General features: G+C 39.5%; 1 protein-coding gene across 3 annotated transcripts in view; it reads right to left on the bottom strand.

Annotated features, from left to right (window-relative positions):
• The window catches only part of ZNF609 (zinc finger protein 609), a 231,670-nt gene that overhangs the window by 175,009 nt on the left and 33,037 nt on the right, over positions 1-23,624 (bottom strand). For all 3 annotated transcript variants that reach the window (XM_027851500.1, XM_027851499.1, XM_027851498.1), the window contains exon 2: positions 21,409-22,282. In XM_027851500.1, coding sequence (XP_027707301.1) covers positions 21,409-22,155 — 747 coding nt within the window. In that variant the 5' untranslated portion in view covers positions 22,156-22,282. The remainder of the gene's footprint in view (positions 1-21,408; positions 22,283-23,624) is intronic.

Raw genomic sequence — 23,624 nt, 5'->3', positions numbered from 1 at the left:
CTTCAATATCCAATGACTATTTGATTTTAAACCTCCTTCTACTACTCTCCTTCCTTCTCTACTCCCAGTAAAACCTGGGAGAAATATCCTACTTTAGGAGCATGTTTTACCTGAAAGTGAATTTTCTGCAATCTTAGGATTCCACTTTATAGTGGAATTAAAGCCTGAATTGGGATTCCTTATCTTTATTCCAACTGCTTTTTGAAGTAATTTGTGCTACTGCTTCTCCACATTTAATATTAATTTTCCTCTTACTTAATGGCTCTAACTTTCTTATATATTCTAAAATATATCTCCCAAATCCCTGAAATGTAGTCTAAGAAATGCAGAGGTCAACTAATTCAAAATCCAAGGTCATAGCTAAAGTATGTGCTAGTGCGACCGGGCACACTATTTAATTATAGAAAGATCTGGGGTTCTCTATTATATAATCATCATTTAAGGCAAAATATAAAAATGTAGCAATGTCTTAACTATTAGTTATTAGTATTCTCAAGGTTTTACGTAGAAATCAGCAATATTTTATATTTGTACTCCGATTCAAACCTAAAATGAGCAGGGAAGCTCTTCACAATCTAAATATTTAATTCTCCCCAGCTTCTCAGAGAATCTCTGTGCCAAAAAGATAGCAAACATAAGGGAGTTTTATATGAAGTAATGCTTTACATAATCATGGGGTGATGTTATGCTAAACATAAGGCTAGAAGCTAGCTTTCCAGCTCCACCTGAATATTCATTCACAGTGTAGCTTCATTACTTTATTGAGAGATATGTATACTTCCAGAAGATCAAAGAAAACCACAGTCATATATAAAAACAAAAATATACTCCAAAGTTGAACAGAAATGACCTTGAAATTATTAGTTACTTTTGATTCTCCCCTCCACAAAGTCCTATTTCTGTACCTCACAGGATCATGAAGACAAATCTGGGGCTCTCTCCAAGGCATGTTTTATAAAAGCATAAGTTCTGGCAGATGAGAGAATACACTGTTCAGCGCCCAAATTAGCTAAAAATGAAAAGTCTCATCACTAGTAAGTTGGTCTCTTGATCATTAACTCTTTGGGTATAATAACGCTAAGACAAAGAAAACTGTTAAAGCAACTTTCAATCATTCCATTTCCACAGTGATAATGATAAAATGTCAGAGAAGGAGGTAGAAGATGTAAAGAATCATTTAGACCAACTATAAAATCAATTTAATGATAGGTACTCAAGTTAAAACTAAATGGAATGTAAGATTCCCTTGAGAAGCAAATAAAGGAACTGGTTATATCACACACCAAAAACTTAACAGCAAAACATTATTTCATGGAACAAACGGTGATCTCATTTTGAGGTGCTCATAAGTATACACAAAAAGATTACCATTAAAGTAACAGTTTATATGCCAATGATTGTTGCAGATGATAAAGAGTAGAAAAATCCTCAAAAGTTGAAACTATGCTTCAAATCAAATCAATATACATTGTGATATGCAAGGACTTCAGTGTAAAGGTGAGCAAGGGCTAAAGAACAAGCATTTATTAATCACCTAGCATGTACCAAACGCCGGGCTAAGCACTTTACAAATACTATATGATTTGAGCCTCACAGAAACCCAGGGAGGTGACTGCTATTATCATCCCCATTTTACAGTTGAGGAAACGGAGGCAGACAGAGGTTAACTGACATGTCCAGTGCTAAATACACCAAGTAAATATCTGAGGTTGGATTTGAATTCAGTCTTCCTGATTCCAGATCCAGCAGTCTATCCATACAAGTCCCTAAACTTCAGGCAACTAGCAAGAAGAACTAGAGGAAAAAATGAAAAGAGGCAAATGAAGTTAGAGACGTCACTGAGATATCGTATATAGTGGATTGAAACCCAAGTGTGGAATAAAGCCCTAATTTGAAAGAACTAAATCGAGGGCCCCCCCCTTCAAGGAAGGTAAAGTATACATCAAGAAGGTATAATCGTGGGGCAGCTAGGTTGCGCAGTGGATAGAGCACCGGCCCTGAAGTCAGGAGGACCTAAGATCAAATCCAGGCTCAGACACATAACACTCACTAGCTGTGTGGCTCTGGGCAAGTCACTTAACCCCAATTGCCTCACTTTAAAAAAAAAAAAAAGGTATAATCGCGTGACAAAATCCAAGAAATTAGACGGGGAGGAGGAAAGCAAGGTGGAAAGCAGTTGGGTAAAGATAAAAAGGGGGAGTAAAAGAAGTGATTTTGTAATCAGGTGAGACTACAGAACACCTGGACAGAAAGAAAAATAAAGAATTCAGGACACAGATCATAAGCCTGCCACATAAGCATGATAAAGCAATAATTTGGGATTTCAATTATCCAGACATTTTCTGGAGCTATCTCTCTCAGCTAAAAGCAGAGCAGCTAATAACTTCTTGATTTGGATTAATGATAATATTTTATTGTTTGAAAGAAAGAGAAATCAAGTTGAAATCCTATTCTGAATCTGAGTCTCACTAATAGGAAAACTGGTTGCTGAAGCAGAAATGACCACTTCCTCCTAGAGTTTGTGATAGAAAAGAGGAACAAAAGGTAAGCCCAGTATGACGTGCATACTAGATTTTTCAAGACTAGATTTCAAAAGGTTCAGAAGAAGAATAGAGAAGAGCCTAGAGAATAAAACATACATGTAAAGTCAGGCCAAGAAGGATGGGAAACTCAAGAATAAAAATCTGAAGAAATAAGAGGAACAATCTTGATAAGAAAAACTGGACTTTTTAAAAAGAGGATAATATGGATAAACAGAACTTACCAAACAACTTAGGCCACTGAACTTGACTTTTAAATCCTGCCAAAATTCTAGAACAGATTATTAAAGAAATAGTAGTGAACACCTGGAAAAAGAAGTAAGATCAAAAGGGTTAAACACAGCTCCATCAAGAACGTATCTCATAAACTGATTTCTTTTCTCAGACAGATTATGAAACTGGTAGATCAGGAAAATGTTGTAAATAAAGTCTATCTAGATTTTAGGAAGGGATTTGATAAAATATCTCATACTATTCTTTGTAGAAAAGATAGTGGTACAATTAAATTCATATGGAACTGGTTGAAATGAATGATTCAAAGAGCAGTCATTAATGGCTTCATGTCAACTATGCAAGAGTTCTACAATGTAACATCTCAGGGATCTGTTCTTGGCTTGCACTGATTACCATTTTTTATCATGACTTGGACAAAGGCATACATGACGTGTTTACTGAGCTAGCAGATGACAAAGTTGAGAGGGCTAGCTAACACCCAGGATAATAAAGAGTCAAGATTCAAAAAGATGCTGATATGTTAGCAGACAGGGTTAAAACCAGTAAGATAAAACTGAAAAGGGATAAATATTCAAAATTTTTTAAAAAGAAAATTTTAAAAAGCAAAGGAAAAAAGAGTGCCCAGAGAAAGGCAACCAGGATGATGAAGAGCTTTGGAAGTTGAAAAGAGGAAAATTTAGGCTTGATATCAAGACAGACTTCCTAAAAATTATAGCTATCTACAGGTGAAATCGACTGGCCTTGAGAGGTAGTGCGTTCATCTTCATTGGAAATTTTCAAGCAGCAGCTGGATGGCCACTTATCAGATAATGAGGTAGTGGGGATTACTTTTCAGGTATGATGTGGAATAGGTGCTTACTCAGGTCCCTTTAAACTCTGAAGTCTGTGATACTTAGAATCTATCTGCCTATGTATTATGTATCACAAGTACTTCTTCCAGAAAAGCTGTATGCGTGAGCAAGAACAACATCATAACATTAATTAATCCAGTGTGGAGTAGATACAAAGAGAAAAATAAAATAGTCCTTTTCCTCAAGGACTTTCCATTCAATCAGGGCAACCAAAGGCTTATCAAAATAAGCTGGAAATATTGACTAGCTAGAGCAAAGGTCCAAATCAACATCAAAATCAGAATAGATAAAAATGAGAAGACGCTGCAAATAATTGTGACAGACCGAAAAACCGGGGGAAAGAGGGAAAGCAAAGATATTTATCCATTCATTCAACAAGCACTTATTAAGCATTTATGCATAAGTCACTTTGTCAGGTACTGGGAGACAAAGCCAAGGAGAAACCATTCCCTGTCTTCAAGAAGCTTATATTTTACTAGGATACATACAGCAGATTCAGAGATAAGTCAAGACAAAATAAAATACAAAATACAAAAGTCAATGTACAAATTAAGTATAAAGTAATTTCAAGGGGCTGCTAGGTGGCACAGTGGATAGAGCACCGGCCCTGAAGTCAAGAGTACCTGAGTTCAAATCTGGCCTCAGACCAAACACTTGACACTTACTAGCTGTGAGACCCTGGGCAAGTCACTTAACCCCAATTGCCTAAAAATAAATAAATGAATAGCATTTTTGAAAAAGTAATTTGGAGTTTGGGGGATTAACAACTGGAGTGCATCAGCAAAGACTTCCTGTGGAAGGTGGTACTAAAGCCGAGTTCTGTAGGAAATTTAAACTTCACTTTCATCACTTCCTAACAAAATTCAGCTTCACCAAGGTAAAAGAAGACCAGAAGCCCCCAAAGCACCTGAATTAATAAACATTTGACATCCTAACTATCTGAGAGACATGGAAGTCCCAGGCAGTACAGGCTTGGAATACAAACAAATTGGTAAAATCACAAGCATTATGGGCTCATAAAACAGTAACAAGCAGTGAAAAAAGTTTTAAGACCTAATGTAGCTAAATTATCCTAAGAAAATTCATAACTGAAACTGGCAGAAGGACAACAAATAAATGAAAACTGGAACAAATTTGTCTGTACTTCAATATGTTTGTAAGGATCTGATGGAACAACCAGATTTTGAAGCCTAACATTTCAGTCTCCAATGTGATACACTGAGATTTAAAATGGCACTTAAGAAGATGAAGTTGTTTTTGGTTGAATATGTTTATTTGCTACAAAGGAGGTTTTCTGTTTTGTTCTGTTTTAATTAGAGGGAATTCTAGGAGAGAAAAGGGAGGGAATAGTGACAGAAGAAAAAAGAAAGAAAAGATCGGTGAAATAATTTTTTAAAAACAGAAAAAAAAAGGTTAAAATGAAGACACAGAAATGCATTATAACTTTATAACTAACATGGTAGTATTTATTCTTTTTAAAAAGGACAAGCTATTGGAAATGGAAATCAATGATTCATGTTAACAGTCTCTTTTTTCTATTCTTTACATGTGAAAATCCTCTAATTGTTTAACAAGTGTAGGGAAAATAAAAAACAAAAAAAATGTTTTTTCTTTTCTTTTTCTTTTTTTTATTTTTAGGTCCTTGGGGTTAAGTGACTTACTTGCCCAGGGTCACACAGCTAGTAAGTGTCAAGTGTTTGGTCTGAGGCTACATTTGAACTCAGGTCCTCCTGACTTCAGAGCCGGTGCTCTATCCACTGTGCCATCTAGCTGCCCCCCCCAAAAAAATTTTTTAAGATTAATTTGGTAAGATCGACTGGACTAGACCAAAAATACATCAACAGATATTTTACAACCTATTTCAAGGAGGCAAAGATATCAAAAGAACAAAGGGAAAATTACTAATGACAATATTACCCCAAAAAGGAAATTAAGACAACATCGATGACCTGTGTTGATCCAAACCCCTATTTTATTGCTTTTAAACAAAACAACATCTAACATTTATATAGCGCTTTAAGGTTTACAAATAGCTTCATATATTATCTCATTTGAGTGTCATGACAACCCAGTGATGTTTATTATCCTCATTTTACAAATGAGTAAATTGAGGCCACAGAGATTAAGTGATTTACCTAGGATATAATGTCTGAAGCAAGATTCAAAATCAGATCTTTCTAACTCCATGTCCAGCAATTAACCCTAGCTATGACTATGAAATTTTTATGAGAATGAAATATGAAGGTATCAAGGGTGTGTCCTTGGTAAAAATAAGGAACAAAAAGACTTTTGTAAATGATTTCCCTTAGAAAACTGAACTTAAAACTTTTTGAAATGGTTTATTCATTCTAGATTTCAATATTTATCCACAAGTATTCTTCTTCCCTAATGCAGAAACTGATATTCCCCATCTGACCCTAACTTTCAATCATTCTCCCTCACCCCATGTTTTACCCTTCCTACACCTATTCTTGGGACTTCCACTCCTTTCAATCATCCGTACTTTCTCAGGACATTCCCTAACTTGATTTTCCTCCCTCTCCAACCTCAATTCACTAAGTAGGCCATTGAAAGGCTATACAATCCTCTACTCTTAAATACCCTGGTCCCAGCTCCAGGTCATCTCACCCCACCCCCAGCCCTGTCAGCAGTTTGATCAAATATCAGCCTTGGATCATTCCCACCATCCCATGTTCTCCTCTCCTCCTTACCAGACACTGAAAAAAGGGAGAGGGAATCTTACAACCTTGATGGCTGGGTACATTAAAAATTCATCTTACCCAATCTCTTCAGGGCCCTCACTGAAGCAAGGCAGTCCTTTTATTACTACCTAATCAATTATCTACATCACTCCCCACAGAAGCTACTCCAAACTTTCTGTCTTCCTCCTCAAGTCCACCTTCCCCACAAAAAATACATCTCTATCTCCCTCCTCTCTCTCAGCTGCTTCCTACATTACTTAAAACACTAAGGTCAATCAATGTGAGCTCCCTCTTCTCCCACTCTCATCTCTAAACCCCTTGACATCATTGTTTAGTCTCTTCTCCTTTTCCTCAATCTCTGACAAAGATGTGGCCCTTTTCCTTGCCAAGGTCATCCTGCTACCTGTGCACTCAATCCCATGTCCTACTATTTTCTCCAGAAGACTACAATCCTCAAGCACCTTCCTCTTCTGGAATCTTCAACTTCTCTCTATCAACCTATTTCTTCCTTAATGCTTTCAAACATGCCCAAGTCTCCCTATTCTTAAAAAACACAACCCTTCATTAGACCCTATCACCTCTCTCACAAGCTACTGAGTCTGAGAGCTATGGCTCTACTCTCTCAAACTCCTAGAAAAAGTTATCTACACTTGCTACCTCTACTTCTCCTCCCACTCACTCCTCAACCCTTTGCAATCTGGTTTTAGACCTCATCACTCGACTGAAACTGCTCTCTCTAAAATTACCAATGATCTCAGTTTCCCAATCAGGTGGTCTTTTCCAAATCCTAATTCTTCTGCAACCAACACAGTTGACTGACACCTCCTCTTGGATATTCTTCTCCTCTCTGGGGTTTTCTAATACCTTCCTCTCACAGTCTGTCTCCCGTCTGACTGCATTTAAACCTGTCCCAGTTTCTCTGAATTCTTCGAATTTGTTTATTTTAATGGCACAATAACTAACATTCCATTACAATCACATACCACAATTTAACTACTTTACAATATGCACCTACTTTCTTTCTAGTTCTTTGCCATCATGAAAAGTGCTGCTATGAATATTTTGGTATATATGGGATCTTTATTTCGATCTTTGACTTCTTTGGGTTAGTTTCCTATCCCTAGGTCAAAGGATATGACAATTTTAGTCACTTGTTTCATGCAATCCAAATTGTTTTCCCAGAATAAGTGGACCAATTTACAACTACACTAACAGCATTAAATTTTCTACTGAGAAATCGCTTACAAGAAGTGGCTCAAGGGACACTATGAAGGAACTCTATGACTGGAAAAGATGATAGGGCAGAGTACAACAATTGCAAAAGTGAGGAATAACAAATAAATAGCTTGTTAAACTAGTGCCCTTAAAATGTAATAAGACCTAGAGAAAGGCTTCTAGCAACTTGGGTGGGTCCTCTGTGGAGAAGCTAGGGGAGAATATGGACAAGAATATGCATCAAGGATTCTTATCCTTGGCATGAATAGCATTGATGAGACCACACACAGATGATTCACTGAAGTGAAAGGATGGGTCCATTAGAAAGAACAATGATTTGGAGTCAGAAGACTTGGGTTTCAACCCCACATCTGTTATTTACTTATTGTGTGACCTACAACAAACCACTTCACCTATTTGGGCCACAGTTTCCTCATCTGTAAAAAGAAAGAGGCAGATGAAATGAAGGTCTCCTCCCAGCTCTTAATCTAGGATCCTAGAAGCTGATTTAATTATTCAGACTCAGTCCACACCCTATTGGGTTGTGAAAATTAAGTTGTTTGAATATTGTGACTACTTACCCTTGACAAGAATTTTAACTTTAATAAATAACTTTGGTCCAAGAATGTAACAATACAAACTCCATTACATACACTGATACGGATGTTTCAATATGTAAGAGTCATCTGCCAAAAGCTTAAAGGCTTATTTCCTTAATCAAGCTGACAGCATAAGGTCACAGGCCCTGTGGATACATCCCTATTTCAAGTTTCCTGGATATTGGGTAGCTCCAACAGAATTCCAGGTGTGTTACAACAATTTCTAATCTTACTTTTGAAGTCCCAAAGTTCAGCAACATCAAGATGTGGAGATGATAAATGGTAAGTCAGTTTTCCCATCCAATCTACTGCTGCCATGAGGGTACAGACTGTGTTTTTTGCCTTTCTTTGGAATCTCTAGCCAGCACATAGTAAGTACTTAATAAATGTTTGTTGACTCTTAGCCAGTTCTGATTCTTTAGGGAGCCAAGTACCTGACTACTAAAGAAACATGTCAATTACAAAATGCTTAGTCAATCAGGCACCTGCTTACATGAGATCTTCAAAATATAAAGCAACCACTAGCTGACTTGAAAGCAGAGCCAAAGAAAGGATTTAAATGACAGATTCTAGCCAGTGTAGCAAATTACTATATGTCACCAGAACAGCAATTCAGCTCAAAGCCAAAAAATAATTTAAGTATTTTTTCAGGCATATAATCAAAACTGTGCTCTTCTAGTGGACATTTTGTTGAAAATTGCACATCTCTACAATCTAAGGACCAACTGTTTATTTCACATAGCTGCTGAGAGATCCCAAAGTTTCACCACTTACTAGTTGTGTGAACTCAAGAAAGTGACTATTTCTAAGCTTCATTTTCCTCAACTATGACAAAAATTGTTCTAAGTGCTTTAGAAATGGCTATTTGCATACCTAATGCTCAGCACAGTGCCTGGCACAGAGCAAGTGCTCAATAAATGCTTGTTGACTATTTAAATGAATAACAACAACAATAATAATAAAATAGCTTTGGAGACAGCATGATATACAGATAAAAGTCTTTGAATTAACAAGACTTGGGTTCAAGTCCTATCTCTGACATACTGAGACACACAGCAAGTTATTTAACCATTCAGTGTCCCAGACAACTCTTTCACAGACTATGAGCTACCAAACTGCATTCATTAGTGAAGGGAGTTTCCACACTTGGGAGTTCTGTATTCTGATAAAAACAGACCTGGACCAAAATTTATACATAATTTCATTACCTCCTCAGTGCCACCCTTCCCCTTCTGGACCAACAATTCTGAACAGAGCACGAAAGAAATGCTAATCTGTTCATAAAGTTAAATGCAGTACTCCAAAAACAAAATGCATAAATACTAAAGTTAATTTTAAAAAAGAAAAAGAAGAGAGTTGTGGTTACCTCCCACCTCAACGTGCTCTCTCCACCCAGAACAATGCTCTCTAAGGAATTATAGAGGGGGTAAAAAATATTGCCAGAATTTGGAAATTAATGATTCTGAGAGTAGTAGGGAAAAATTCAAAATCCTTCAGCCTAACGGTCCTCAGTCTCAAAGCCAAAGAAGTGAAAGAAAGTAAGCAGGGAAGTCTAGGCAGATGATTTACACCTAACCATGTTTCTCAACCTTCCCACCTCACTGGCAATCAAAAGGCAATGCAAACTCATATACAGGTTAACTGGGGATAAATTCTAGCCAAGGTCAGATCGTGTATACAAGGTGTCCCAAAAGTCTTATGGCAGTTTTAAGTAAATTAAAATCTCAAATAAATTAAAACTGCACTATGACTTTTGGGATACCCTCTATTCATGCAATTGCCATTCAAGTTCCATTTCTTAAGAACAAAGCATCCCTTCATTTCTCTGGGACAAAGAGTGGCATTAAGAACTAGAACAGATAAAAAACAGGTAAATGATATAAAACAATTTAATGGGGGGGAGGAACAGAAGAGGCTATGGTAAAAGTCAAATCTTTTTTGCTTAAAAAAATTATGCAAATATGTATACAACAAGGATTTCCAATTCAAAGCAGATGGCTCATTTAATTCAAATTATACATACTTGAATTTTGTATAACAGTGAACAACAATCCTTTGGCAAAATACAATTAGAATTTTTACTCATAAGGTCTCCATTTAGTGCTCTTTATTTCCCTTTTGTTCACACTCTGGAAAACACCATAAAAGTCTCTGGACCTATGAGGAATCTTTTTTTTTTTTAAATGAGTTGTCAGTTCAGAAGTCACATATACAAGAATTCTAATGCCAGGTCTTCCACAGAGGGAGTTTCCCATGTCAACAAGATGAAATCACAGATTCAGATTAAAAAAAAAGAAAAGAAAAATATCTGCATTATGAAAGAATTACACCATACATCTTTCCCCTAATCACAAATCTGCCCCTAACTTCTGTGAGATTGAGGAAACTCACTTTATAGCATAGTACTAAAATGTAACAAGCTCTGTGAGGGCAGGAATGGTTTTCTGTTTTTGTATCCTAACTGCCTAGCACATAAATGCTTAAAAAATGAATTTAACTGAAAAACAATGAAATGTCACCAAAATCGAGGCAATTTCAGGCCAGCTAAGAAAGGCAAAAAAAGCAAATTTTGATTCTTCCTGAAACCTCAAAACAGAACACCAAGAGTTTGAACATTATATTTTCCAACACCTATAGTTCATTTAATCTGTTGAACTGAACTGAAAACGAAAGCCAAGATACAATGATCTTGTCAGGGAAGAACTACTGAAAAGAAAAGCTCTTAAATATTTTTTCTTCCACTCCTTTGTCTGAATCACACAGATAACCTCTACTTCAAAATCAACTGCAAGCACGAGTATTTAGCTCTCAAAACCTCACCCCAGCTAATACTGAGCCAAACTTCTGAAGTTCCTAAACCGCTCCAAATCATCTTTACACCAATATGATAAAGGATGCGCCAAAGGCTTCAAGATTTGTTAACTATTGTGCTATAGTCAACATGGTAAGTTTCCCATTTGGGTAGATGCTCTCAACCATAACTAAACTGTGTCAAAAAAAAAATCTTTTCAAACAATAATGTGGGCTGGCATCATCCTGCTGCTAGTGCTACCAACCAGGACAGACCCAATGACACAACTGGGAAATTAACTGGAGAGAAAAGCAATCTTCCTTCTGTTTTTTACTCTCAAATGCTCCTCCCCCCAGAGCTGTGAACTGCACATTCATTTTATACACATACACAGAGATATAACATATGCATTGTATGTGCACGTGCATGCATGCTCACACATACACAAATAACTCTCGGCAGGAACCAAAAAGTCAAAGCCTAACCCCATGGTTTTTAAGTGAGCAAGTCCAATTTCCTCCTTTGTAGCTCTTGACACATGCTGGCTGGGAGCCGTCTGGATTTTTTTCTGCCTTGTTTCTGCACCAGAAGGCTCTGCACTGCAGGTCAGAAGATGATAAGGAAATGAACAGTGTAATTTCCAAGGCCTCTGAACAGGCCCTGTCAGCAGCTCTGGAGGCGGGTTACTCAAGCATGGCTTGAAGAGTGAAAACCACAGAGAGGAGGACTCCGAGAGCCAGCAGTAGCAAGAACTCAGCTGTGTACATTACCACCACCTCCAGCCTAAAAACCCAGGCTCTACGAGTTTTGTTAGTAGAAGCCCTTATACCCCAAATGGCAAGCACACAAATTCTCACCAGGGAAGATGGATTAAAGGCCTGCGCTTAGGGTTTTCCCATGCATTCATGTGTGGAAGCAAAAACATTTATTGCTCTTCCAAACTTCATTAGACAGCAAATGCTGGCAATCCCACAGCAACAATGCGTCCAACAGCACCAACACTCCAGCAACAATGGCCAGAAAGGAAACCTAGTTCACATGGCAACTGTAACCCCGAAAGCTATTTGAAATGTTGTGTAGAGACATTTTATAGTCTTAATTTTTATTCTTTCGGGCTATTCATAACCCCAAAAGACCAGATCACTTCCAGGCGAAAGATTTTCCAATGCAGGTTTGGAAATTTTCCATGTCCAGTGCTTTAAGTTGAAGGCAATGAACTTACCCTTGTTCAACAGTCATTATGTACCTATACCTGAATCTTACTGTTAATAGCACATTAATGCACTGATTCAAATACACTTCAGATCAAAGCTGGTGTTCCCCCTCCCCCACCAACTACAGAGTAAAAGCATGATGTAATTTTTATAACGCCAATGGCAAAGTTGGGGGCAGGGGAAGGGGACAACATACTCCCAATCTCCATCATACTGGTGCGATGCATAAAAGGAAAGAAGGAAGGAAACAAGCACTTATTAAACACAGAACTAAGTGCTAGGATATCAAATACAAACCAAAAGAAAATTCACCTCTATCCTCAAGGAGCTTATATGCCAGTGGGGAAAGGAAAACACATAAATGGGAGGTGAAAAGCCAGAAGATAGGGCCTAGAGGAGGAAAGAAAGACAGCCTGGGCCCTTTCACAAAACAGAGGCTTCAGGAAGAACTCACCTATTAGAGAAAGGGGGGGTGGACTTAGAGTGGGATGTTCCCAGGCCACGGGGCCCCAGGATCTGAGGAAAGTTCCAGAATGATACAGCATGGCTTTTAAATCCAGAAACTAAAACTGAGAGGTAAAAGACTGACCTTTGAGCCAATAAACGCAAGGATTAAAACTTGCCTCTGACATAAACTGGTTGTGGGACCCTGGACAAATAACTGAACCTCTCAGTACCTCAGGAGGGAAGAAGGGAGGAAAGGAAAGAGTGAAAGAAGGGGGAAGAGGGAGAAATCTGCATTATGAAAGGATTCCACCAAGCAGCCTCTTTCTAAAACAGTTTGAGGATACATAAGTACCCACTACACATCAAGGCATTAACTACTAGTGTTAAAAGAAACACTACAACTCCAAGACTTCTTCCTCATTTACTGCTAAACTGCTATATCAAGGGGAAGATAATACTATTACTAGTTCAATTGTCCTGACAAGTTGGGCAGGTTTAGAGTCCAGTAGAATTGGCTTTCCATATGTAAATATTATGCATTACAAAGCCAGATGCAAAGGGTTGTTCTGTATAAACAATCTCACTCAAAGCAAAAATGCTTTCAACTCAAAACTGTCCAATTGAATTGAATAGATAGATTCACAGGAAGTAAAAAACAGGTTGAAGTGTCTTTGGTATAGGAACAAGGCCTGTGATTTCATTAACATCAGGAACTCCCAATGGTCTCTACCAAGGCAAGTCTGCATCTTCTTTATAATTTACAGTCTTAAAGAGCTACCTAAAGCATAGTTAAGTGATATGTTCAGGGACAGAGTCAAGAAACATTTATTAAATGTCTACTATGAGGCAGGTACAGTGCTAAGCACTAGGTATACAAAGAAATGCAAAAGACAGTTTCTATCCTCTCACAGTCTAATGGGGGAAATAAGTAAACAACAAAGTACATATGAGATAATTAACCAAGAGAAGGCACTAGAATTAAGGGGAATAGAGAAAGGCTTCCTGAAGAAGGTGGAATTTCAGCTGGAACTTCAGGAAAGTCGAACGGTGGAGATGAGGAAGAAGAGCATTCCAAGCATGGGAAACAGCCTGTGAAAATGCCAAGAGGTGGAAGTATCTCGTGCATGCAAGAGCAAGGAAGCCAATGTCACTGAATCCCAGAGTAAGGGAAGGGGAGGATACAGGCCACAAGACTGGGAAAGTGAGTAGGGAAGGCCAGGTGATGCAGGGCTTTGAACACCAAGCAGAGGATTTATATTTGATCCGAGGGTTATAGTGAGCCACTGGAGTTAATTCAATAGTGAGGTGATATTGTGAAACCAGTGCTTGAGGAAGATCACTTTGGCACCTGAGGAGAGATCTGAAATAGGAAAACCAGCCAGCAGGCTACTACAATAGTCCAGGCACTGAGAGCCCACAGCAGGGGAGTAGCAGTAGAAGAGAGCATTCCTGAGAGATATTACAAAGGTAAATTAGGCCTTCACAATAGATTAGATATGGGGTTTGAGGCAAAGAGAGGAGTCAAGGATGACACTTAGCCTGGGTGAGTAGGAGGATGGTGGCATCCTCAACAAAACATAAGAAAAAGGGGAGAGTTTGGAAGGAGAGAATTGAGTTGTTTAATTTATGTTGTTTCAGGTGTCTACTGGGACATCTAGTTTGAAATGTTCAATAGGCAATTAGAGATGGAAGTCTAGAGGTCAGCAGAGAGGTTAGGGCACACAAGCAGTTTTGAGAATTATCAGCATAAAGATGATAACAATCTCTGAGCAGTAATGAGATCACTTAAGTGAAATAATATAGAGAAGGAAACAAAGGATAGAGCTATTATGTATCAGAAGCAGAACCTGAACCCAGGTCTTACTGGCTTGGAAGCCAGTTTTGTATACACTAAGACATTTTATCACATAAGACTTTCTATTCCATCAGATTGTTTAGCTCCTTGAGAGCTTTTTTGTCCTTCTTTGTGTACCTAGCACCTAGTATGTAGTAGTTGCTTAATAAATGCTTATTGACTAAGACATAATACCTCTCTTTCTTTGGCATCATGGGATATCTAGGCACATAAGCCCAATATTTAATTTCATTTATAAAAATAATTTTTAACTCTTGCTCATCTCTTCCAAGAATGCTAGCTGAGTGTAAGCCCAACTTGTGCTCTTCTCTGAGGGCTTCCTTGTAGATGTTTTGGAGTCATTCTTTTCTTCTGAGTTTGTGTCTTTAGCATCCTCACCATCATAACAGCTCTTTACGGTGGGATTATTTTTTGGTTTATTCTTTCTTCCAGCCTACTTGCTGACCCAGGATTTGATGTTGGGGCTGGGATATGCCACAGTTCTGGAAGAAGGTCTGGGCTGGTCCTGTTGTTCCTTTCTTGGGATATTGAACGTTGTGCTGTTACGGGATTTCAGGGACATGCTGAGGACCTCCAAGCTTTCAGTACTCTCCAAATGATTTGATCCAGGACAAAGTCTGATAACTGTCCCCCTGGTCTGAGTTCTGTGAGCAACAAGAGAATACTGCCAGATTCAGCCCCTATCAGCCAGCTGGAAAGCTCTGTTGGTGGAACGACAGTATTGTTGGCTCCCCCTCTGGTCTGGAATTCCTGCTCTGGTTATTCCCCTGCAGGCTAAATTAGATACTGGAACTGAAATGATACTCTGCTTCTAGAGTCTGAGACACTCCCGAAGCTTCTTGCTTCAGAACTTCCCCCTTTCTTGGTACACCACTCAGGACCCCTCCCCACGACTGCTGCTCCCAGGCACTAGCTGCTCCCTTGGTCCACCCTGGATCTGTGATCTGGAACTGGATAATTGGGTGACAAAACTGATGGCTGGCTCCTGGCTCTGTTGCTCTGCTCTAATATAGGTCCAGTGCTGTCCCAGTATGGGTTTGGGAAGGTTTGGGAACTCTTCTTGCCTCAATGTACCATGTATACTCTCTGGGCACTACAGTGCTCCAAGGATAGCATGCCGTTGGCCTCTCCCTGGCCCCGGTCTCCATGGACCTCCCTACCTCCTTACGCCAACCTGGGCTACACAAATGATTTGAGTCACTGTGACCTTCTCTGGATTTCCCGGTCAGGATTCAATCTAGTGCATTTCCTAGACCTGTTTGGAGGAGATTTTGGGGAGAATGAGCTCCCTATACTCCTATTACTCCACCATTTTGTCTCAGCCTCAAGCCATTAATTTCTAAGAAAACCCTTAGGTTGAGAACACAAAAAGACCTCATTAGCACAGTTAAAAATGTAAAAGAATCCCTAAGGCACAGTATAGTAGAGAAAAATCAGTGTATTCATTGAAATTTTCATTAAACAATTCATTTAAAAACTAGCCAGTGCTAATAAAGGTTCAAAAATACATCCCTTTCTGCAGATAAATATATAATCCTGGGACTAGGCCTGGCACTGTCACTAACAAGCTATGACTCTACAAGTAAGCCAAGTTAACCTCTCATTTGTAAAATAAGACCGGATTCATCTTCCAAGTCTCTTTTAGCTCCAAAATTCTAAGTCGATTTGATTCTAAGACACAACCTCAATGGAAAGAACTACTGAATAAGGGAAACTCAGGTGGGTGGGTGCTTTTTTATCTACACAAGTATCTTCCCCAAGAGCACAACTCAGTTCCATATAGAGAATGCAGAGGTTTTTTTTTTCCCCACAAAAGAAAATAAAGTATTCTAACAACACCTGACTCCAAGAAATAATGCTGGATGGTACCACCAAAATTTAAGAGATTAATTAGGAAGTAGGTAAAATTTAAGGGAAATTCTGGGCAAGGGTTGGCAAACTACAGCCTGTGAGACAACTTCAGCTCAGCTGCCTGTTTTGAACAGCCCCATGAGCTAAGAATGGTTTTCACATTTTTAAATGGTGGGAAAATAAAATCAAAAGTACATTTTGTGATGTGAAAATTATATGAAATTCAAATTTCAATGTCCATAAATAAAGTTTTAACGGAACATAGCCACGCTCATTTGTTTACATGTTGTTTATGGCTGCTTTCCCACAAGAGAATAGTTGAGTGGGTGCAACAGGAACCTTGTGGAATCCTTTCCTTACTTTTTGCAGGGCTGCTCAGCACACCACAAACGGCAGTAATGTTGTTCTAATGTTATACCTTGATAGCATTTTGAGTGCCACTGTGTTGATCGCTGTACCATAATTTTTTTTTTTAATCATCAGCACACATCCAAGAAAAGTGGACTTTGAAAACTGTGCTTTTAAAGCACAGCATATGAGGCATATGAGTTATTTTGTCAACAAGTCAGATGGCAAAGCATTGTATTTATTGTGAAATGACACTATAACAGTCCTAAAAGAAATTTTTTGTCTTGCTGCAGGACTCTTGATGACTCTGGAGAAGAAAGTGAGGCTGATGACTTTGTGAAGCTCTGCCTCACTTAAATGCAATTCACTCACAAGTCATCCATTGGTCCTCTTCAAGAACAAAGGAAGTATAACAATATTCTAATGATATTACCAGACTAAGCATTCATCAAAATATTCCCAATTCAAAGGAAAGCAAAAGATCAGAAATATTAGAGAGTAGAATATCTCCTCATAGCAGAATTTCTTGACAAAAACAGAAAATGAGACTTCAACTAAAGTAAGTTTCTAAGTGGCTTGTTAGCCAACAAAGGAAAGTCATTTATAGATGATGAGTTAATTAAACTGTGTTTGATTGCAGTAGCCAAACACACATGTCCAGAGAAAACTGACTTGCTTAAGATTATTAGTCTTTTGGTTCATATGCTCATGGATTGATATCAGTATTTGGCTGTACCTATCTGCATGAAAAGACATTTTCAAAGATGAAATATGTAAAACATCATTACAGGTCAGCATTAACAGATGAAAAAAGAATGCCATTCTTCTCATTAGTAGACCACATTACAATAAGTCATACAACTGTTAGTAGAATTCAAATTTTGTCAATAAACATTTTGTGTAAATTTGCTTTTTCTCTTGTTACATAAGGTACAGCTACATAATATCTTTGATTTTACCTCTTGGCCATGCAAAGCCTAAAATATTTACCATCTGGCCCTTTACAGAAAAGGTTTGCAAACTCCTAGACTACCAGACACAAGGCTGACCTCTCTTAGGCAACCTGAAGGCAGTAAAATAGGAGGCCTGAGCCAAGAAACATAAGCCAAGGGAAACAGAAGTGAAAAGGAGAGCTCAAAAAATGGCACAAAAGATAGAGAAACACAAAGGGAATTTTCAGAAGGTTGAAAAGCAAAAACAAGCCAAAAGAGATAGATGAAAGCTTTCTTCATTAATCTGTATTCTAAATTTCCAAGTTCTTTACTAGACTGTTGTCTACTTTATATGATTTGAGGAAAAGGTAACACTTCCAAAAGCCTCCCAGCACTTGGCCTGACATATCTAGCACACATAGATCACTGCTGTCCGTGTTTTGTACACTTTTTTCTGGCCTGTCAAAATGGCACCAGAAGCACAAGGAAAGGATAGCAAGGCATACCCCCCTGCTCCCATAAAACAACCTATCAAAGCCAAGCCAAGTGAATAGGAAAGAACCTGAAGGTCTCTCTTATTTATTTCTTAACATTCCCTTCCCCTACCTCCTCAGCTGGCAATAAGTTTTTAAAACAGTGGCATTCACTAATAACTAAGGCCAGCAGTAGCTGCTAGAAATCACACTTGATCATTTTTATACCCCAGGGAAAGGAAAGTATTTCTGGGAGCATATAAATACATGGATGTACAGATACACACACAGGTAACTTTTTTTTTTAATCAACATTTTCTAAAAGAAGCTTAGACCTTATGGCATATAGAAAAATGCTTTCACTCACCAACCAAGGTATAGGTATGGACACCTTGAGGAGGGTTGGAGGTAGAGGTATTAGTAGTGGTGGGGAGGCAAGTAGTCTGAACAGTGCCTCAACAGTTAAGGGTACAGATGAGGCATTTCTACCCCATAATCTCTCTTTCCTGCTGCTCTAAGCTAAAAAATAACATTAGTGACTAGTCATGGTGCACACCTAGAATCCCAGCTACCAGGAAGGCTGAGTGTTCGATCTCTTGAGCTCTGGAATTTCTGAGATGCAGTGAGCTATGCTGATAAGCATTAATAGGGGAGGAGAGTTACCACCAGCATGCCTAAACAGTGGAAGTCAGTGCTTCAGAGCCAATCAGTAGTAGGATCAGGCCTATGTGTGGCCCCTAAACTTCCAGCCCGGGGGAAAAGGAGGGAGAAATCCAATCTTAGATTTAAAATAATGATATTAATAACCTACCTAGCCTAGCAAATCATATTGAGGTATGAATTTTCCCTCTTTATTACTTAAATGAAAAGTTCCTGGTTCACAGTATCCAATTCCAGAACTAAACTAAGCTTTAGGGACTCTGATAAACTATCCCCCAAGATGGGCTGCCTGAACATACAAAAATCATCCCTGGCTCTCAAATGAACACTCTCTTATCTCAAAGAGCTTGGGGGATAGGGTGAAGAATGAAACTTCAAAGAGACTCTCAAAATTTTTCCAGTAATCTTACCAATCCAAAAAAAAAAAAAAAAAAAGTTGAGTGTCTATTATATGCCCAGCACCGTGCCCACTCTTGTGTCATATGGAAGGAGCTCTATACTACCTACTTCTTGGCTTTTCTCTCATGTGTTCCTCAAATTCTGACTGTGTTCCAGCTCTGCTTTCCTTCTCCTGTGCCAGAAATGCTCTCACTCCTTGTACTTTTGTGTTTATCTCCATAGCAACTTCTTCATATTTATTTAAATAATTGTTTATCTAAAAGCCAGAGAAGCTTTCGAAAAGCCGTCTCCAACTGTAGACACTCAGCCTGAATTGAGGAAGAGGTCACTTGCTCATCATGGTGGTGCCAGACTGCAGCTAGCTATGAGCCTCCAAAGCTCCCTCTAATAATTGCATCCTTCTTCCAGAAACTGAAGTCTAATTGCTCTGTGTCCCATTCCCCTGACCCCGGCCCCTCCCCAAACCCTCACCTTAACCCTGTTCTCACAGGCTCACTGCAAGACTAGAAACTTTCAATACTAACTGTACTAGCAAAAGCTAAATCTCTCTGGCACCAAGGAATGTCATCAACAGGAGGTAGAGCTGCTCTTGGCCCCACTCCCTGGGCAGCAGCCACCCGGCCAGTTTCAATGCATTTATGGGTTACATTTGCCTCCTTACAGCCCTTCACACACGGACCTTAGTCCAACTTTGCTGCTAAGCAAGTACCACACAAGTGCTCATCAGAAACTCTTTGTCAGCAAAGTGATCCAAGCTGAAAGGAACATGGAGGCTCTTTTTAGTACCGGGAGAACAGGTCTCTGCAACTCTTGCAGAAGTAATTTAGAACATGCAAGGCAAGAGTTTCCTGACTAACAAGATCATAGTAGGAGTACAGCCAGCTACAGAGAACAGACAAGTGAGCCTGGGACAGAAATAAGCACTTCCTCCACTTCTGGGACATTCTAACACAACAGAAACCATGGGTCCCTAGAGAAAAGAGCAAAACACAAGTACAGCAGGACAAACAATGCTAGAAATCAGGCTGGAAAAGATCAAAGCGCACTGAAGCATCTGCGAAGCATAAACCCACCTTGACCACTGCAGATGTCACTGAAAAGGGTCACTGCTGAGAGAAATTCATAGTCCTACTATCAGAGAAGCTCAAATATTGACAAGTTATATTGGTCTAGGCCCCAGTAGTGCCCATTGGACTCCAGGTAATAAAGGGGCACCAACCACCATGACATAACATATCCAACATCTATTTATTAAACACACACGGAAATAAGCATTGCCTCTTGAAGCTGACGTAATTACAGAGAAACCGGTTTATACTGCATCTGCTGGGATCTGCTGAAAGCACAAGGTGAACAGAGAACAGAACAGAGAAGCAAGAGTCAATGGCACAGTTCTGACACTCAAACTTTTGTTTGTTTTTTGCAGTAAATTGTAAGGTATAGAAGCAGCTTGACACCCAAACTCAGATGTCCTCTTTGTGAATCAGCACCCTCCTCCCAGATAACAGGATCAACTCCTCTTCCCAGGATTATAGGCTCATCTCCCAAGCCCATCTGGAAGGAAAAGAAACTCCTTTGGAAGCTATTAAGTAATAAGGAAGTTCTCACTGCCAAGGGAAAAAGAGGTATCCAGAGTGGGACATATTTGGCCAGGAACAAAAAAAAAAAAAAAGCTCTCTCTGAAGCACTAATATTGTTATTCCCATTTGTAGATTCTCCCAAGACCTAACCCCTTCATAGCACACTTTTCACCAACCTAGGCTTTGTCACATACTGCTAATATTCCCTGGCCTTTCAGGTCCCTGTCCACAACCTTCTTTTTGCATTTTGTTAGAAATAGAACCCATATCTTGGTCCCCACAAAACTTTTGGCCCTGCTAGAAATCCACATTTTCAATCTACATATACGCCTAATCCAAGTCCAGTTCCCACTCTGGCCCATTCCTACAGCTTAAGTGGTAGAAAAAATTGGGTCTCATTAAAAGTTTGATACCAGCTTTTAGCATCAAAAACCTACGGCTTGGCTCCAGAACATAAAAGAATGTTCTCTAACTCAGCCAAAAGAAATTACATCCTTGAAAGTAACTGGGTCCAAGAAGAGACTGTTCCCAAAATGCCCATGATATCTAAAGAACCCACAGAGAATCCCACAACTTGGAATAAAATCACACCATCACTCCCAGATGCTTTGACCTTTTAGTGGCCATTAACTATGAACAAATAAATGAACCTCTCAGAGCACACACAGCTTCTGGCAGTTAGTATAATGCAGGCCACCACATCTGGACGACTCTTACCTTTTCAGACTTGACTTTCTTCAGTGGACGGCACTCGCTCTCCCCTTCCTCTGGCTCCTGCTTAACTCCCAAAGGGTTGAGTGCTGTCCCTGGCTCAATGGCTATACTCCCAAGCGGCTCTGCAGTTCCAGTGTCCACCCCTGCACTTCCATCGTACTGGCTGCCCCGTGCTCCCAGGGTAAGAGGCTGAAGAACCCCAGAATCCTTCTCTGAACAAGTCACCACTCCCTCATTTCTCTCCTTCTTGCTCTTCGATGAGTTACTCTCCTTCTCTTTCTTAGAATTTGCCACATTTCTGGATGCCTTAGCAGCCTTCTCTGAACCCTTGGGGGCAATAGCAGTCACCAGGCTTCCCGAATTAGCACTGTCCCCTGAGCGTCCCTGAGCTTCTTTCTTACCAGATGCCCCTTCACTTGCTGTGAACAAGGAAGCCCCTGGGGTAGGCTTTCCACTGTCCTTGCCACTCTTACTCCTTTTGGATTTTGATTTGCCTTCCTTTCCTTGTGGTCCTGGCACTGGGGTCACAAACTTGATGTTGTCCGGCAGTGTGGCCACAGCATTGGGGGCTGGTAGCCCTACCTCTTTTGAGCCTGACATCTCCAGTTTCTGCTGGTCCTTCTCCAGGTCAGCGTCCAGGTCAATGATGAGATTCCCTACTCCAATGTCCCACTCATCCCCACTGTCGTACGTTTCAACTGGGTTTGCATCTACTCCTTTCCCTCCGGAGGCTCCACTGCTCAAGGACATCTTAGAGTCAACGTCCCACCTCAAGATTCAAGCCTCTTCCTTGCCCCCAGCTTTCAGATTTTCAGCTGTAGCTATTTTCTCAAACCTGTAACAATCTTCAGCATATGCCCAGTGGACAACATCATTGCTAGAAGGGAGAAAACAAAAAAGTTGTTTAAAAAAAAAAACAATTGAAACCTGCTGCAAGTCTCCACATGGAAAGGACCCTTCCTAGGGGAGCATTTTAGATACAAAGAAAGACAAGACAAACAGGTTAACTGTGTATTTCTGATTCAAGTCATATGATAAGCTCAGGGCAAAATTAACATCCATACCACCTCCCCTGAGAGGGTGCAGCATTTCCAACTGCCTAATGTGATTCTGTGATAAATCTTACATTCAATGTCCTTTAGCATTAGTTCCCTCCATCCCTGATAGTCTCAATACTACCATCACTGCCAGCTGGCAATCCTCCCTCAATCAATACAGGTCCCAGGAGGTCACACCTCATGGAGTCATCAAAACATTATTCTTACACTCCTGTTCTCACTACCTCATGTTCAATTATTTGAGCCCCTATATCGTCATCCATATTATTCTCCTTTTTGCATTTGTATCTCCAGCACCTAGAACAAGGTCTGATACACAGCAGGTGCTTAATAGATACTTGTTGATTGGCTGATTTAGCTACCTAAAGCCCAGTTAAATGTTTTTAGTTCTTCCATCAGCAGAGCAGGGCTCAGCTTACAAATGTTCCCCATGACTCTCCTGAAGCAAAAAAGAAGCTATCTTACTCACAACTAACACTAGGAAGGAAAAAATGCAAGTAACTACAAAAAATATCTGACAACCAAGAGCTTCAAGAAATACACCCTAACAAAGGATTCAGCCAATCGGTTTCAGTTAATAGGAATTTAAATCAGTACTGCCTCCATGGAGGCATTATTCACATTTCCTTAATTCCTCTTGCCTCAACCCCATGTTCTACATTGAGATCTCTGAGACAAAAAACACTGTCATCAATCAAACAAGCAAGAAAAATTCTCTCTCTCTCTGTCTCTCTCTCTCTCTCTCTCTCTCTCTCTCTCTCTCTCTCACACACACACACACACACACACACACACACACACACACACCTCTTCAACCTCAACAGGAGAACTGGCTATGAAAAAAATACCTATAAGGAAGTTTGTCCCCCTGACAAGGAAGCTAGGTAGCTATCCAGAAATCCAATGTGACTAGGATACACATTTGAGAGCAGGCTTTTAAGGCCAGAAGAGTATTTGTAAGTATTTGTAGAAATGGAGGCTCTTCTGAACAGTTATTGTCCTCCTGTGATGTTTAATACGCAAGTTGTATTATGAGTAATACTTTCCAACTTTGCTAAAATTCAACTCTCCAATCCCAATAAGGTTGGCTATTTTGTAGTGATTCTGGTGGTACACCTCCAAAGATACAAACACTACCATAAAAATGCCAAGGACTCTTTA

The sequence above is a fragment of the Vombatus ursinus genome, unplaced genomic scaffold (genome assembly GCF_900497805.2).
Source record: "Vombatus ursinus unplaced genomic scaffold, bare-nosed wombat genome assembly UNPS02009205.1, whole genome shotgun sequence".
In the NCBI taxonomy this organism is placed as follows: domain Eukaryota; kingdom Metazoa; phylum Chordata; class Mammalia; order Diprotodontia; family Vombatidae; genus Vombatus; species Vombatus ursinus.
Note: the sequence above shows the minus strand (reverse complement) of the source record. Positions and strands in the feature narration are given on the sequence as shown.